This window comes from Cydia strobilella, chromosome 17, assembly GCF_947568885.1.
Source record: "Cydia strobilella chromosome 17, ilCydStro3.1, whole genome shotgun sequence".
Taxonomy (NCBI): domain Eukaryota; kingdom Metazoa; phylum Arthropoda; class Insecta; order Lepidoptera; family Tortricidae; genus Cydia; species Cydia strobilella.
In genome coordinates, this window is record NC_086057.1 from 11,916,137 (window position 1) to 11,934,386 (window position 18,250).

The 18,250-nt window shown below is 35.0% G+C and overlaps 1 protein-coding gene across 1 annotated transcript; it reads right to left on the bottom strand.

The window, feature by feature from the left end:
- Positions 1–694: 694 nt before the first annotated feature.
- Positions 695–12,696, bottom strand: LOC134749056 (odorant receptor 49b-like). The gene is made up of 9 exons (XM_063683962.1): positions 12,435–12,696; positions 11,473–11,690; positions 10,967–11,088; positions 9,713–9,788; positions 9,278–9,422; positions 5,124–5,223; positions 3,872–3,985; positions 3,025–3,180; positions 695–745 (listed from the first exon to the last, which is right to left on the bottom strand). Exons 1-9 carry the CDS (start codon positions 12,677–12,679, stop codon positions 695–697), a joined length of 1,227 nt encoding a protein of 408 aa, XP_063540032.1. The 5' UTR covers positions 12,680–12,696.
- Positions 12,697–18,250: the final 5,554 nt, after the last annotated feature.

An 18,250-nucleotide genomic window follows, 5' to 3' on the forward strand; every position in this document is an offset into this window, starting at 1 on the left:
TGGAAAAGTAGGATAAAATAAAATCATGCTTGAACAGGTCACACGGTATTATTATGCGTTATCACATTTTCTACAAACATTTCTATCCAATGTGCATACTTTTCATAAATCTTTACGTGTGCAATTAGTAGACGCATTTAATTCCAGTTTTCATTTTTAATGTGCTGTATTTTTCCCGTTTAATGTGCTTTTTCATTTTACTGTTTCTCTCGTTCTTTTTAGCTAAGTGTAATTTCTGTTGTGTAATTACTTCTACCTAGTTTAACCCTTGTGACTCCAAGAACGTCTAAAGACGCCATAAAATAATTGTAAAAAGCTTATTATTACAGATAAATGACGTTATTTTTATTTATAAACGCGCTACAATCTTAATTTGCTATTAATCGTTTATCTTTATCTGTAATTTTGACTTGTGTATTTGTAAGAAAGGGATAATAATATTAATTAATCAATCGAGGCTTGTAAAGTTTTATGAATAGTGATTTGTTTATTCCAATATCCTTATTGGTGAGTGTCACATTTAGTCATGAGAGAATGAATGAAACTGTATTATTTTTAAATCCGTATCAACTGATATGAAAAATAACATTGAATGGAAATCAGTTGTCAATTTTTTAGTTGGTAAATGACGGTAAAAGGGTTAAACTCGCAATAACATGAGAAAGTAGTTACAAAAAGTGTGATAGCGATGTTATTATTTCATCCCATTCATAAGGGCGAAGGCTTTGTACGTCCAATTCATTACCTGAAACAAAATGGCATATTTAACAAATATTAAAATTTTACACACGGTCTCGCCGAAGTGTCAAAAACGTTGATGCGTCCGCTAAAGTCGCAAACCTCGTAACTCTCACGGAGGAGTTAAGAGATTTGCAACTTTAAGTATTGTCAGCTAAAATAAAAATAAAATATCCTTGAAATAGAGTTGCGAGGTGTGCGATATTAGCCGATGCGATGTTTCTTTCATGTCACTATCTTCAAATAAGAATCAAATTTCAATAATAAAAACAAGTGTAAAATAATAGTTTACCTTATAATAGATAAATACCTATTTCAATGACCAATATTATGTTTCAGAGGTTCGATGGGTAAGTATTCTCACAATTTTTTAGGTAAGGCCAATGGGGTAAAATACCAGGGAGTTTATGGCGTCTATTTGAGTTCTTTTAAACAACGTGAATTACAAGAGCTCCCGTCTTTTACTGATAAAAGCCAGAACAACTTGGAGAATAAAACGTAAGATAGAGGGAGTTGCAAACAATTCTATTCGGGAAATAAAGAAAATAGGTAGACGCAATACTCCATAGTTGCATTTTTCCTAGTTAATCTTACTACCTTACACTTCCTATCTACATTCTACATAGATAGGTTCTACAAAGTCTACAAACCTGTTGAGTGTTTTTGACCGTAACTTTTGTAACTATAACGATATATTTACTGTAACAATCCAGCATTAATTAAAATCTAGAAACTCCTTTGAAGTCGTTGATGGCATTTTCTCCTAGTTATACTAATAGGTAAATAAAGGGACTGAAACTGGCCTTTACATCCTTTACGGGTTCAACGTACCATGTAACTTTTTAGCAAATTAATAGGCTTACAGAACCAACCGTATCCATTGCAAACATAATATGTTATAGCAGATACGCCACTCTAGAAGGAATGTCTTGCAAACACGGTTTATATTTCTTTAATGTATCTATATTTGTGAAAATTAAAAAAAAAGTCCTCTAATTAAAATAGGTCTTCCCCAATGACCTTCATAACGACTGTTCATACATCATACATTACTCTAATTCAAGGGTTCCTTGCAATATTCGGCCCACCTTGTTAGGGCCATATTCTATGTAGTGTTCTGTGGCCATTCAAATAATACAAAGCTTGTGTACACGCTCTTGTTTATCTACATAAATACATCTTGTTTATCTTGTTTGTATAATAATTCAGAACTGTAATATTTATTATATAAACGGTATTTTTAAATAATTAATCCATATTAAATTAAAACAAAAATATTACTTTGCTAATCCGCGAAAAAATAACGTGCTAGTCTAACAGTGCTAACTCGGTACAATTAATTCCGTATTTTGCATGCAATTAATGTTCCCACCCTCCCACCGCCACAACAAACAAATATAATAAACCATCACCAAAGTACAAACTCGACATCGTTTCGCCTCTTACGTGGCATTTTAGAGTGGCGTAGGTATCTAAATCTACTTCTAGTATATATATACGTTATGTTATCCGTGCCACGCCCATATCCTGGATAACGAAATCATACCGGCAGAAACTTGGCAGAAAAAATCAATGCGACAGACTTTGCAGTTTATTATCTGAATAGAAAGAATGAAAAGTTCTTGATTAATTACTTAGAAGGCTCTCTTGGAAGTTGTTAAAATACGTGGAAATTCCAATTACTGATTCCAAGTTTTGGGAGAGACTGTTTCATTCATTACCTTTATTACTTGACCTAAACAAATTTAATGTAAAGTGGAATCGTATCTTGAAAAATACTAGAAAAAAAAATTAACTTCATCTTTTCACTGAGTTTCTACATGGGTAGTGAAACAATTTTTAGTTTTAGTATAAGTTTACTTTTTTTTTTTGCCTATAACTCGCGTTGAACGATAGTCCCTATAATAGTTCATTTTTAATGGAGTAACTGTACGTAAAATGTTTGCGGGTATGAGCGTGTCAGCGCTATGCGCGTATTTAGTGATGTCTTGCTCACACACCGGAGCGGCGTGCAACTACGGAGTCGCTACGAATGCCGGCTGTACACACTCGTCGAGACACCCCGAGACAGGCCGAGAACGAGTGTGTACATGCTGCTCCCTTCTCGTCTCGCCTCGCGCTTCTCCGATAGGATCGGAGCGGTGCCGAGACTCGGCGAGAGGATCTCAGTGTACAGCCGGCATAAGTATTAGGCGGTCTTCACGTTGAACCGTATGAACCAACCCGCAAGGACCAACATGAAGACCGCCTAATAATTTTATTTTAAGTAAAATACGCAGATTTTACCGTGGTAAAGGTGGGTAGCGATACAGTAATGAGGTTGCAGGCAGTCAAGGCCAGAGGCTTCTGGGCTCTCGCGATCACAAGCACCAGGTTCTTCTGTAGATCTTGTGGCATCTCTAGCCAGGGGCTACTGTAGGCGACCGTCGCTATTTCTGTGCTCTTAAAGTGTTATTAATTACATTGTTTACAAATACATATAAAATAAATAAATATTTGGGGACAATCTTACACAGATCGACCTAGCCCCAAACCACAGGGCGGACACGTTATACATCAAATATCACTTACGTTTCTATGTGTGAACGGTACGTCTGTACACGCGGCATGCGTCATTGTGTGAGTAAGTTGCTTAAATAGTACTGAGCCGCCGGAAAACGGCCGTCAATCTGCTGTCGCGGGGCGATGTAATTCGAATCGGGGCGGGGCGATGCGTGGCCGTTCTGTATGATAATACTATTACTTATTCTGTGCCCAAACTAAGCAAAGCCTGTACTATGTGTACTTGGCGACGATATGCACACGTATATAAACAAATACATACTTATATACATAGAAAACACCCATGACTCAGGAACAAATATCTGTGTTCATCACACAAATAAATGCCCTTACCGGGATTCGAGCCCGGTACCATTGGCTTCATAGGCAGGGTCACTAGGCCAGAGCGGTCGTCGAATATAGATACAGTGTTTATTTATTAATAAGGTTTGCCAACATGTGTAATACAAATGGACTTAAATAATGAACACAAAAATCATACCAAAGTATTCACCCAATTATAGGCAAGCAAAACTTGCTAAAATTACGCGCTTACATTTTATACATATTTCCTATTATATATGTAGAATACCTTAACGTAAATGGCATTCCCAAAATAGCAGTCACCAAACAACATCGCGACAAAAATGAGCATATATGCCATTATCCAACACACGCCGACTATATCCTTGGACGGGGATTCAATCTGAAACGAGATGTAGTTTTACTAGTTGTCAATAAATCAATCATCATCATCTCCCTAGCGCTGTCTTGGCTTTTTGCCGTTGCACATGGAAGCCTGTGGTCCGCTTGACAATCATCATATTAGCTTGAAATGTGAAATGTCTAAAGATTTCATTCCGATGGTTAATGCAGCTACCATGCTATACTTACTTCAAAACTAAGTTTTACCTTACCACCAAGTTGAATTCTATTGCAGAACTGATATTGATATGAAATAAAATGATATGAAATGAAATGATATGAGATGAAATGAAGTATATTTATTGCTAGAATATAGTGTTTTGATACAATCGGTGGTCTTAAATTAAATAGTAGTCCTTATGTTCTATCCCATGATAGGCATGCATTATAAAGCAAGAGGCAAACTACAATTTAAAATATAAACATTTAAAACATATCAGACGATAAAAATTACAATTAGGAAATATTTACAATAAAATATTAATCATGTCAATTTTAAAATTATTGCTTTTAAAATGAATAAAGAGCTTTTAATAATAAAAAAAAATCAATATGTCAACATGTTAAGAAAATAATTTACTTATTGATTTTCGTCGGACATGAATTCTTTTATTGAGTAGTAACACTAGTAATAACAATTTACAAAGGGCATTTTTCAATATAATTTCCAATATGTGTTTTGTTAATTTATTATAGATTGAAATAGAAATAGAGAAATAGGTGGTAATCAAGTTTTAATCATCGAGAAGTGCGCATATACTGGTTCCTTCGATCGGTCAAACCATTTGCCGCGCGGCGGTACGCTGACATATCTGCCCTGCAGCAATTCATTTACTTACTCTATAGCCTAGATAGTAAGGGTGACGATATTTTGTCTAAAAAAGCCAATGTCTTAATTCTGCAATGGACTACCCCTTGGTGCCCATAAAACGAAATGAAGTACATACATAGAAATACCCTAACTCTCCACTTTGTTGGTTTTTAGACCAGCCTCCATACAGAGTTGCCATGGTCCCTTCTATAAAAGTATGACGTCAATACTGACCCTCACTTTTTTCTGTTCAAATCGGTGCAAAATTAGCTTACATAGACTCTATATTGCTTCTCTTAAAAAAGAAAGAACCAACTTACTAACTTACCGAAAGGAATTGCACGCCGGTGGTGCAAATAACGCTCGAGTTCAATATCAAAGTCAACGCAAACTGAACGCTAAACGCTTTCTTGGCGGTGGCTATAAACCTGAAAACCGCAAAATTAACTTAAGTGTCAAAATACTTAAATTAATCACAGCAACTCTTTATTATTGTCTGTGGGAAATGGTTCTCAATTGATTTCTTAATCCGAATAAGCGACATCACAAAACATTCAGAAATTCTATCTCCAGGAAACCGTAAGGCTTATTAGGAATATCTTTACAAACAGCCAATATTCCTGACACGTCAGGAAAATTCCTAACGTCTGGTAACCCTATCTACGAATGACAATAAAGCCGGATAAAATATTATCAACAGCATTCCTTTCCGGTAAACGGTTTTTTTTTAAACACAAAATAAATGTAACTGCGAAATATTTTGTACAAAAAAAATATTCAGGCTAATGCTCCAGCAATGTAAGCAGGTGGTAGAGATAGTTTTTTTAACATGACTAATTGAAATTAAAGTAAAGGTGCGATGCTTATTTTAAATTAGGGCGATGCGTGTAAAAAGAGTTTATTTATCTCACTCTAACTTTAAGAGCATACAACGCATTCCAGCCTTATTAAAACACGCTGACCACTGAGCGGACAGCCGATTACCTACATTGTTATTGAGCTCTTATTTTTAGTTAGATTTAACAAAAAAAAAAGTAATTCGAACAAAAATTATATACCCTTACACATTTTTAGAACTATTTTTCGTGTATAGCTTTGGTGCAATAATAATTTAAAAAAATTATTGTGCGTTTTAGACCAATGTTCTTTAATTTTTTCTATCGAGCGAAAGTTGTTAAATCAGGTTTCAAATCAATAAAGATACTAGAGTAAGGCCTCTAGATTCATATTTTTTGGCAACCGTATCGTGACCTAAAGAAACGCTTCGAGTTTTCAAAAACTGCTGGCTGAACCCACGGCATCTTAGAGCTCGAAGTACAATTTATATTATAAATTGTAAAAGTGTACTCGATACGCAGACTCAAGCAGTGAGGATAAATAACTTTCGCTATTTCGAACCAACGCTGAGGTTGGCCAAAGTTTAATATAGCAAATATAGTTGGTAGTCGAATATTTCGCTGCATTATCTGTGTCAGGTGTATCTTTGTCATACTAGGGTAACAGAGACACGTGAGGGAAAATCTATAAACTATCGCTGACCAAGGGCATGGTATAACATGGTCAAACACAAAACTGTGTTCGCGTCTTTCCTGTAGACAAACCCACCCAAAAGTTAAGGGCTATAAAGGTTAATTTTCTTATTTAACCCTTATGCACATGAAAAGGTACTCCTTTTTTTGGTAGAGTACTCCCTCATCCACATGAAAAGGTACTCCTTATATACTCTTCTTCTTCTTCCTTAGACCTTAATAGATACAGGCTTTAATTAGGTATACCTTCTGCCTGTCTAAATAATTTGTGATATATATAATATAAATAATTAATACTTATTTGAACAATCCTTACAGGCATATTTCTGAATGGAAACTTGATTTAAATTCTCGTGTTAGTTTCCAAAAACTTCCGAGAATGTTCATACAAAGAACTTGTTAAACTAATGACATATTTAATGCTGAATCTCCATTTGATAAACGTTCTCGTACTACACTTCGCAGTCCTAGTAGGAAAACTTTATTTATTACCTGTACTAAATCTTGGAACTCTCAAGAGTAATTGCGGTTTGGAACGTATTCATAGTAGTTTGAGTCGCATATTAGGAGCACGACTATTAATGACTCTAGTGCCTAGACGTCGCTCATGGCGGTTGCATTGCGGGCGAGTTATAGTGGCAATACTGCAATATAATATTGTGTATACAATTTGCAATTTGATCGAGAGAAGTTTTAAGATTTTGTCCAAACTGCTCGTGTACACTTTGACTGCTTTACCTGAGAAAACGAGACATAAAACGATTTTTTTAGTGTAAAAATTCTTTAGATCACCCTATACTTACTATTTTTTTTTCATAGTAATTGTATTACCAGGCGTATTGAAATGAAGTGCAGTAGCCTAACATACAAAAGTTATATTATGAGTTAAGAAGTGCCAAAAATATGTCGCATGTTTTTGCCAAACAAAAACAAACGAAGGGCATGGCTCTGTGATCAGCCTCTTTCAGACTATAAAGTTTAGATAATATACTTGTTAATTTATACTTTGTGTATGGAGTTCAAATGATATTTAAATACCAACCGCATATGCAACCGAAATTTGTCACAAGCATTTCTAAATATAAATTTTGTAAAATAATTTTCTTAGCATTAATTCAGTAAGTAGATCTAGTTTTTACATAATAAATTGAATGGCATCTGCATTCTACGGTGCATGCACGACACAAACAGCATTTAGAAAGTATCATTTAAGGAATGAATGCCATTAAACTCTTATAGGTGTGTGGTGGTCAAAAATTCTGGGTTCAAATCTCGGTTGTAGCAGAAAAAAAACGTTCTTAAAAAACCGGCCAAGTGCGAGTCGGACTCGCGTTCCAAGGGTTCCGTACATTACACAATTTAAACAATGTATTTTTATGTGAAATGTCTAAAACCCGGGGTCGGATCAAAAACTAAGTAATTAAGTCCGACTCACGCTTGACTGCACATTTATAATAGGTTTTCTGGTGATCTGGTAGAGATCTATTTTGTGTATTTTTTTCAAAATTTTTGACCTAGTAGTTTCGGAGATAAAGGGGGGGAAATGGTCATTTTTTGCCTATTTTCTTGAATAACTTCTAAACTGTTTATCTTAAAATTATAAAAAAATATATATTTGAGATTCTCACAATGAGCTCTTTCATTTGATATGTAACACGATATAGTTTGACAAAGTTTATTTTTTAATTTTCTCATTTACCCCCCAAAAGTGTTTACGTTACATGTCCGTCTTTGGGTCACAAACTTACACATGTATACTAAATTTCAACTTAATTGGTCCAGTAGTTTCGGAGAAAATAGGCTGTGACAGACGGACAGACAGACAGAAGCACGAGTGATCCTATAAGGGTTCCGTTTTTTCCTTTTGAGGTACGGAACCCTAAAAATTGCAAAAAGGTGACTAAAAATTCTGTAAGGATCATTATCATACACAGATAAGATGTGATTCTGATTCTGATTTTATGTAAAATATAATCAATTTTATTTTTATGCATAAAAATAACCTATTCAGAGAAAAATCGTAGATAAGTAAACCTATTGTATCTTGTTGAATATATTTTTATTTAAATTCATTACAGCAGCTGTCGAAATTGCTTTCAGCTGAACGAAGCCCCACATGGTGTACAACTTTAATTTCAGTTCAATTACGTAAATACACCATTTCATTCATTGCTTTTAAACATTTTCAGGTGTATTCAATAAGACCGATGCAGGTTGCATTAAGTAATGAAATAACTTGAGGATAGTTGTTAAATTCAATAAGTTGATTTGCCTTTTTTTAACAAGCCCCGTTATATTTTTTATTTCGTTTAACCTTTTGTCCCCGTAAAAGGCGTATTCGAGTATACATATAATAACTAAAAGAGCTTTTACTTAAGATATGTATATATTATCTTATTTTTCGGGATATAAGATACTTAGCCATTGTAATTTGTGAGGCTTTACTCTTTGTTGAAATCTAGTGACAAATTTGCTATCAACAAAGAACGTGAATTGATGGCAGCAGCTATTTATGGAAGATATTGCACACAATTTCGGTACATATAAATTTTATGATTTACTTCTTCCTCGCGTTATCCCGGAATTTTTCCACAGCTCATGGGAGCCTGGGGTCCGCTTTACAACTAATCCCAAGAATTGACGTAGGCACTATACTTTTATGATTTTGATAAAAAAAATGCAGCCGAAACTAAAATGTTACAAAAATGTTTTCGCAACACCTATTCGGAAAAGGGCTGTTTCTTCTCTGCTACGAGTAGGAGGGGTCAAAGAGGCACTTTTATGCGCTAGAACACAATTTTTTTTCATATAATTATTTTAGCTTAAATAATATTTTGAAACATAAATATTTCCACCTTAGGCGTTAACACTTGAATACTGTACTGATTATTAGTACGCCCCGCCGTAAATTATGTCATTTTGCTCCACAAGATCATCAAATAAGTTTACTCGCCTTATAATAGCGCGGTGGTGTAGTATAAAACGGTTAAACAGAACTCTGAAGGCATCATCTTTTCCGCACTTCCTCTCAAGCATGGTCTTTTTCACGAGCATCTCCATATTCTTGAAGTTGTCAATTAGGATATCCAATTGGGCAACTAAAAAAAAAAATTATAATCAATTTGTCAAGTTGCTTAGACGTTAACATATAGAAAATAATACAGAGCACAATATATACAATACAAACAAGGCACGAGTTGGCATGAGTATTACAAACTCGCAATCTAACAAGTAAGAATTACACGAAAACGTGTGATTAATAAAAAGCATTGCTTACCAGCACTACCTACTAAATAGGCTAAGCTAAGAACAAACAATACTGTAAAAACTGAAATCTAAATTACGTGCAAGTGACCAATTTTACATGCTGTTGAATTTATTTACTTACTGGCAAACAATAAAAGAGACCACGGTAATGTTTGTTCGACAATCATTAATGTTACAAGGGGTGGTTTGTACATTATCTGAAAATTATATTATTTTATTAGATTAATTTAACTTACTTGCGAATGACAACAAAGACCAGGGCAATGTTTGCATCGCAATAAATAGTATGTACTACTAACGGTAGTTTGTGTATAATCTGAAAAATATAAAGTGTATATGTCGTGGCCAGATCATTGAATTTGATCGCTTCATTAAATACAATTTTAGAATTAATCACTTCATGATATGGTTAGGCTAGGTTTGACTTTTTATGTGGCTAACCGATCACAGGCAGTGCAATCAGAATCTTTTAATGATGGTTTGATGTAATCTTCCAAAAATAGCTTAATTTGATTATCAGGCATGTAAAGCATCATCCTTTTCAATCTGATTTTTCGTAATTTACGATTGGACATTCACAAAACGGTTTAATTTGAAATTCGTTTTCCGTTCAATTTAGCTATAAACCGGTTTCAATTGATACCTATCAATCGGTCTACTGATTGCCAACAGACTGATGCAGAAATAATTATTCAGCATTACTGACAGCAGTTAATTTTCAGGAAATGCTAAATAGTGTACTTATTGTAATATAAAATAACTAAGGATATAACTACATACGTATAATAAGAATGTGTCCTTCAAATCCGACTGGAAGCTGTGTCTTGCGAACAAATCTGCCTGCTGGAATTACGCACATATGTGGCTACTGAACAACTGTCAGCAGACATGTCATAGGTATGTAACTTTTCCTGATTCCCGCCATACTTAGCCATATCACACATCTGCCAGATAGATTTGATGGGCACATCACGTAGGTACCTCTATATCCCTAGCTAAGTTATAACATCAAAGCCGGGGCCTTCATAAAAGATAAAATCTTGCAAACGAAAGCAAAAATGTTCTAGAGCATTCAAGTTGTCGTCGGGCTAAGATTATCTAGAACTTCTTCACAACTTGTATCGAAAACAACTTTGGCATATGTATATTTTTAGCCGGTTAACTAACAAGATATATAAGATATTTAGGTACTTGAATTTTTCAATTAATAGAATTAATAAATAGAAGATAAATATGGGATCAAACGACCACATCTGAACATGATTAAAGTGCAGGTTTTAATTACCTAAGAACATTTTTAATTAATTTTGTATCAAATAGAAACGCCTGCGGACGATGCTGAGAATAAGGGAACAATACAATGACCAAAACATACCTGGTAAAAACAAGCATAGTACAAATATGGTGGCTCATTAGCATCCACAAAAATGAAGTCCATGTTCACCGGCAAATTTTGGAATCTGTTCAAACTTGGCACCACCACAATGTGAACTGAAAGTTACGAACTGGTGAACTGATATTACTATTTCCTAGGACCCTATTCGAAAACTTGAGTCGTGAATTGTTCATGAAATAATTAAGAGTTCGTCTAAGCTAAATATTAAAGCTATGTACCTCAGTTGGCCATACGAATCTAACTTTTATCGGGAAGTATCTATTATGAACTTGGCCGACTAGCCGACTAGTCGGCCCACTAATCGGCTATCCGAGCACCGTTTAGTCGGTTAGTCGGCCAAAACCATAGTCGGTATCGGTACATAATTATTTTTTCAGTGACAAAGTGTATAAGTGCTAGTAAATAAATAGTTTTTCAGTAATTTGCGATTTGTAAACGCATCGAGGGGTTATGATTGTGTACAAAAAGAAAATACACAAACTTACTGAATACATCCACGGCCGAGCCCACTAAGAACACCCAGTACAGATTTTTCGATATCTTGATAGCGTGTTTCAGAACCTGTCTGTGAGGTCCAGGGTGGGTAGACCGATGGAAATCGACATTGTTCAGCTGGTCAAACAACTTGATGAGCAAGTCTCGTTGGCAGAACATGTCGAAAAGCTTGAAGGAAACGTAGAGCTCGGTTAAGACCAAGTTGGTGCTGTCAATTAAAAATTGTTCACTGAATGAAATTATCTTGTAGTTGCATTGCTGAAAATAAGATGTAATGCGTCCATATGTACCACTCATACTATATAAAAGACAAATCGTCTAGCATGGTACGTTCATGTGATGCTGAGTTATGAAAGTCATGACGAGAAGTGTATTATTTATAAGTATATAATTATTATTTGTGGAGGGCTGCAAGAGAAAAAAAAGGAAAAGTTATAAAATAGACTGTGCGAGGGTTGACATTATGATGATTATCTATTAGATGGTGGATAACAAACAGTAATCTGAAAATTAAGATTTGACAAGTTAAGGATGACTCACGTTAGACCGGGACGTGTCCGGGCCGGAGCTTCCGGCGCTTCGTTTTCTATGGAAGGCATCACGTGATCACCTGTCATGTCATAGAAAAGTAAGCGCCGGAAGCTCCGGTCCGGACACGGCCCGGTCTAACGTGAGTCATCCTTAAGTCGGCATCTGACCGCCAGGTTGTGTTTTTTATCATGGCCGTTGTTCAATGTAAAATGGTTGGTAAAATACACTAGGTTAAGTTAGTCATTTTTGATCAAATTGCCTGGAACTTTAAATAATTTATTGCAACAATCGCCATGTTTTATTATTGGGCTACCATTTTGTGTCTGATGAGCCAGTACCTATAGGTGTCTCAAACCAATATATGCATTAACAACTTATTGTAAAAAACTCTCACATCCTAATTAAAACATACTGTACATACCTTGAAGTGATACGCTGAATCTCACGATTCTCCGAATGCAATAATTTCACGATATAAGCAAACTGTCCTATTGGTGGTATAATAAAAGCGAAGATGGCATACAATACCCGAATTAAAATGTGCAGCCAAAACCAGATTGATATCTTAGGGTATGGTATGTAGAACCACACTCCAATTAACTTTAAAGTTTTTACATGTAAATTTACATGCTGGTGAAAATCTATCGGTTTGGATGACGACTTCATTTTAAGGGAAAAGGAATTAAAATGAAAGTGGTTTGAAGTAGATAGCCGTAGGTATGTGGTATGTGTGAATTACAATCTTGTTAATATTGGTAATTTTAGGAGGGTTCCGAGAAACCAAAATTTCTACGAAACTTGTAATTATAAAGGAATTCTAGATAGATAGATAATTTCTTCTTCTTCATACCCAGAACATACAGTATGGCATTGACCAACATACATGGCATAAAAACCGTCCAAGTGCGAGTCGGAGGCGCGCACCGAGGGTTCCGTACTTTTTAGTATTTGTTAGCGGCAACAGAAATACATCATCTGTGAAAATTTCAAATGTCAGACGGACAGACGGACAGTGGATTCTTAGTAATAGGGTCCCGTTTTTACCCTTTGGGTACGGAACCCTAAAAAAGTACAAGATAAGGAGGACAAACTTAATTACTAAAAACTATTAACTATTACTTTATGAAGCCATGTGTTGTGGCACAGAAAGGGCGCTGATTCAGCATTGTGATGCGGCAAGCCAAGCCACATTGCTGGTATTCTGTTCTGCCAGTACCTTACATAAAAATATGCAACGCTTATTTTAAAAACAGTTGGTGCAAGAAATATAAGGAAATCTAGTGTGCAATTTGTGTGTGTGCCGTGTACATTATTGTGTTAGTGTATGTGCGTCTGTGTATTTTTTGGACATTTTGTAACGTTATAGTATTAAATATTTGGTAATACCTACTACCCGAATAATGCTGTTGGCAAAGTGAACCTAGTTTAAGAAGAAGAAGAATGAAGCAAAGGGCATATGGTATTTAACATTGTTGCTTATATTGGTTAAGAAGTTGAAGTCGATATTTTATTTTAAAAATCGCTTTGTTCAAATTAAACTTGATTAAAATTCTGAAACAAATCTTTTAAATCCTAATGTTCGCTAAATGAATCGGCGTCCTGTTGAGTTTAGCCTTGTGTCTATCTTGGCGACTGGTTTAGACCAATCGTGAAAAGAAAAGTTTTAATTTAGCAAATTTCCAAAGGAACTCTAATTGTTTGAATTAGAACAAATTATCTTAACAAGTAAATTGTTTAAAAGTGTATTTAAAACTAATTATAATATGTTTTCCAGATAGTATATAAATTAGTGAATCAGGTGTTTCGGCTTTGTAATTTAAATTGTAATTAACATCATTTATTTACGGTTAACGACAAGCCGTTAAAGACAAGCCGCTATGAAATTTGGAGTTCACAAATTAAAATTAAATTAAATAATTAAATAATCTCAAATATACAGAGATTATTTCATAAAATATTTGAGATTAATGTGCCTGCTATATTTCATTTATATTTGGTTGAGTGGTGCAGTTTTTCATTGCATTAAGGTAACTTATGGCATTGCAAATCTTATAATGCTTGCTACGAGCTCATAGGAACAATACTATAAAGGTGTTGAGGGGGATGGGGAGATGACAGAACCAGATAGTCTTATAAAAATTTTCAAATGGTGTACTTACCTGAGAAAGTGCTGTTATTGTTTGTTCTTGTCATAGTCACTTTTCGTTTCTGCCTACTTCTACGAGGATTAGTTATACCATTGTGAGGGATTTCAGTACTTATTGAGGTACTACTGTAATAGTAGGTACGTTGTCATACAAGTGTGCTACGTCCTCAAAGCCACGCTCGCTTTAAGAAAGTTGATGTGTGCAATGACAAATGCACACGTGTTTCATACGACGTTTTTCAACACCCTGGCGAGGATAAAACGAACTAACATATTAATTTAATTAAAATTTTAAAAACACCGTTTTATTACATCAACAAAAATCAAACGTAGGGTCATAGTTGTGGTTGATATACAACAAATTGTGTCAAAATATTTTCAATAATGTTAATATACAGAGAGAAAAATGAAGACTACGTTTGTATGAAAAGGCGATTTCGGGTCCTCTACTTTCGTCTTAAATTTTGATGGCAAATTTCATGTTACTTCGAAATGTTTCAAAACGTTAGCGTAACTTTCATTGTATGGCGGCGGCTAGGTTCATGTGACTTTAACGTTTGAGATCGATAAATAGAAACTCCTAAACCTAAATTCCCTCGAAAAATGTCATTAGTTACGGTTACAGAACACACCGAAAATTATTTCGTGGAAACCTCCTTTATCTAAAACTTTTACGAATAATTTAAATCTTTACCAGTTCTAAGGTAATAAAGACGAAGTTTTAAAATAATTTATCGGTCCGATATACGTCAACAAATGGGATGAGAAAGGTTGCTTTAGAGAATCTGAATTTCTTTTGCTTTAGTAAAATGAAATGTAAAATATTTTTAGTGAAGATACCTATTTTTCACACTTAACAGGTGCACAAAGAGGATGGATGGATGGAATAATCGTTAAGACACAACATCACACAACATCAAACATTCATGTCTCGAACATTCAACTTTGTCAACGACGTTGGCGAGCAGACGCCACGCCCAAGATGCCACCGTCTCAAATATAATATATGTACCAGTCAGCATAACTGCCCGGAGCTACTGGAGGCTATCAGTTTCCGAGCTCCCACCTACAGGATATGAACACTGTCCCTATTCGCGATTCCGACGCCTGCCAGTAATGCTGGGGTACGAGCCCCGCTGCGTAGAATTTGTGATAATTACAATAAACGCCTAGTCTCGGTTGACATATTTAATAACACGCGATCTAACTTCAAGCGCAAAGTCAGGCTGCTCCTATAATTTTATTACCTATGTTGTAGCTGCATTTCTATTGTACTGTTTATTTACTTGTAATTAGGGCCGAACTAAACCTATTTTTGTGTTTATGTATTTAGGTACCTGCTTAAGATGTGATATGAGTAAATATCGTTATTGTTAAGTTTTAGTATAAGTAAGGATATATGTTTAAGTTCCGATAACAATGCTGTCCTAAAATGAATGTCTGAACTCCTAGTAAGAATTGTGTTCGGATGTAGGATACATTTATCATTTTATAATCTTATCTGTGCAATGTTACTGGCGTGTATCTGTTTTTTCCCCAATAAAGATAAAAAATAAAAAATAAGGAAACGATATTTAAACTTTAAAAATCTCTTTGTGAATTGATAAATATAGATATGAAATAAAACTATGAAAACGGATTATATCGCGTATATTGAATTTATAATACATCCCGACGTTTCGAACTCTTTACAGCGTTCGTGGTCAACGGGTGGGTCACCGACTATCGCGGTAACCGAAGACAATATTAAATATAGATATGTTAGTATCGTAATCGTTGCCAATATAAATGAGTGTAGGGGAGATGCATTGAGTTGAGAATCTCCCATTCCATAAGCTCCTGCCATGATGTACAACAATTCGATAAACTCTAGTTGCCAAACGGTATTACGGCTAATGTCGTTAGTTCGTATTCCAGGCAGTAGCAATGAGTTTCTCGAAAATGACGTAAATGAAATCATTATTTTATAATTACCAGATAACCGCAAAGGCAAAGATCGTGAGTAAACCTACGTAACATTAGCGAAGAAATATTAGTAGAAATAAAAAGTGACTGCAGTAGTTTTGATTGCTCAAATCAAAACTACTTGATTGCTGTTGCTCTAGGGTTTGTTGCAGTTGTATTCTCGCAGGTGCGTTGCCTCGTATATCAGTTTAGTTCGAACAACACTTTAGTAGAATTATTTATTGAACAGTTTCATTTCCCACATCCGGAATCTTCCTGGAGGCTTTTTGGATTTCTAGTAAGACTATTTTGCATAAATGTGTCACTGGGACACCGCGGAAAAGGTCTAACCCATTTTTCCTTTTTTTGTGGTAATTGACAGTCGAAAGAGTATACTCAGTGGATTCCAATAGTTACGGATTTTTTCGGTTTTGGACCCTTATAAATATAACAATTAGATCAGTTAGATCCGTCCGGGTTAAAAAACCAATAAATCAAATAAATTGCGATTAGGTTTCCAAAGCCGGACTCTTTCCAAGATGCAGCTTCTCCAGAATATGCCGTTTATCAAATATTTTGTGGTTAAAGCTATTAGGCCAAACAACAAGAAGGTAAGAGGGAAATATTTAAAATGATTATATCTATGCACCTTATGTCTTTATTTATTCTTATCTATATTAAGTATTTTTGCACTCATATCTATCTATCATAAGCTTATATACTTCCTTTAATACATATGTAACTATTAAATTCTGCTTACACACTATACCAGCAATTGTTCTGTCCAATTTCTAAAACATAGTTTACACTCATACATACATGTTAACATAATTCTAAGCCATTTAGTTTTCGACTAACAGCGAGTAAGGGATAATGTATCAAGGGTCTGCCTGAAAACCAGCGTTGTAGTAAATACACTGCAACATTATGCTGAGGCAAGCTCCTATTTAACACGCATGAATATTTCTCTCTGATGTGCAACTCAATTTCTTAGTTTTGTAAGTCTAAATTTAAGGTTTATCTGTAAAAAATGTACTACGCTATCTGTTAACTCTGCCATTTCATGTGATGTTGAATAAAAATGTTCTATTCTATTCTATTCTATTCTAAATGCTTGAAACACAATTTTTGACTCCGTAACTTGGTTGGATTAGTTAGGAGGTGAACATATCAAAAGTCCTTTAACCAGGTAGAGGGGGGTTTGAAGATCCCATTTTTCGGTTTTTCACTTATTTCTTGGAAACTTTGCATCGTAGTGACATAACTACTTACACAAAACGAAAGCTGATTAAATTTTCTACAAGGTAAATTTTCTCAAGTATTTCGATACCTTGAATAGGTTTTGAGATATCCTCTCTTGAAAGTTTATTTGGGGCTCTCAATTTTATCTTGATCTCTACATACCAGCCTTATGAATTTGGCACCCCCGATTTATACGAAAACAATACCAAACCCGGTCTAGCAGCTTCACTGGTGTAGATATCAAGAACTTGAGAGCCCTAAACCAACTTTCAAGAGCGGATATCTCAAAAACTACAAGATATCGAAAAACGTAACAAAATAAAACTTGTAACAAAATCAACTCATTTTGTATAAGTGGCCGGGGCCGGGGACTTTTGATATGTTCACTTGCTAACTAGTCCAGTTACGAAGTTAAAAATTGTATTCCAAGCATTTCCCTCTATAAGTTTTTTTGAGCATTCGTTGCCTGCCATATGGTGATTGTTTGCCTAAGAAAACCCTTCTGACTTCTGATGGTTTCCGTGTACCGGTAGTTAAGGACCAACCACCTTCTGTCTCTCTTTTTCGTTCGGAACACCGAAGAGTGTCATCTAAATCTTGTAAAATTACAAAGCATTCTCCGTCCTTACTCATTAAATTATTTGAATTATAAATTGCTTTTGTAAATTCCCTAATGATAACGAGTAAAAAAACTGCTAGTGTTATGCAACTCATATTTAAAATATCGCGGTCGTGTCACCAGATTTGTGAAGTACCGAGATCCGTAGGTATAGTGGCCCCACATTGGGTGCCACTGTCATATGGTAAGTATGGGGTATGGGGACAATTGAAATATATATATATATATATATATATATATATATATATATATATATTTAATTTATTTATATCACAAAACACAATAC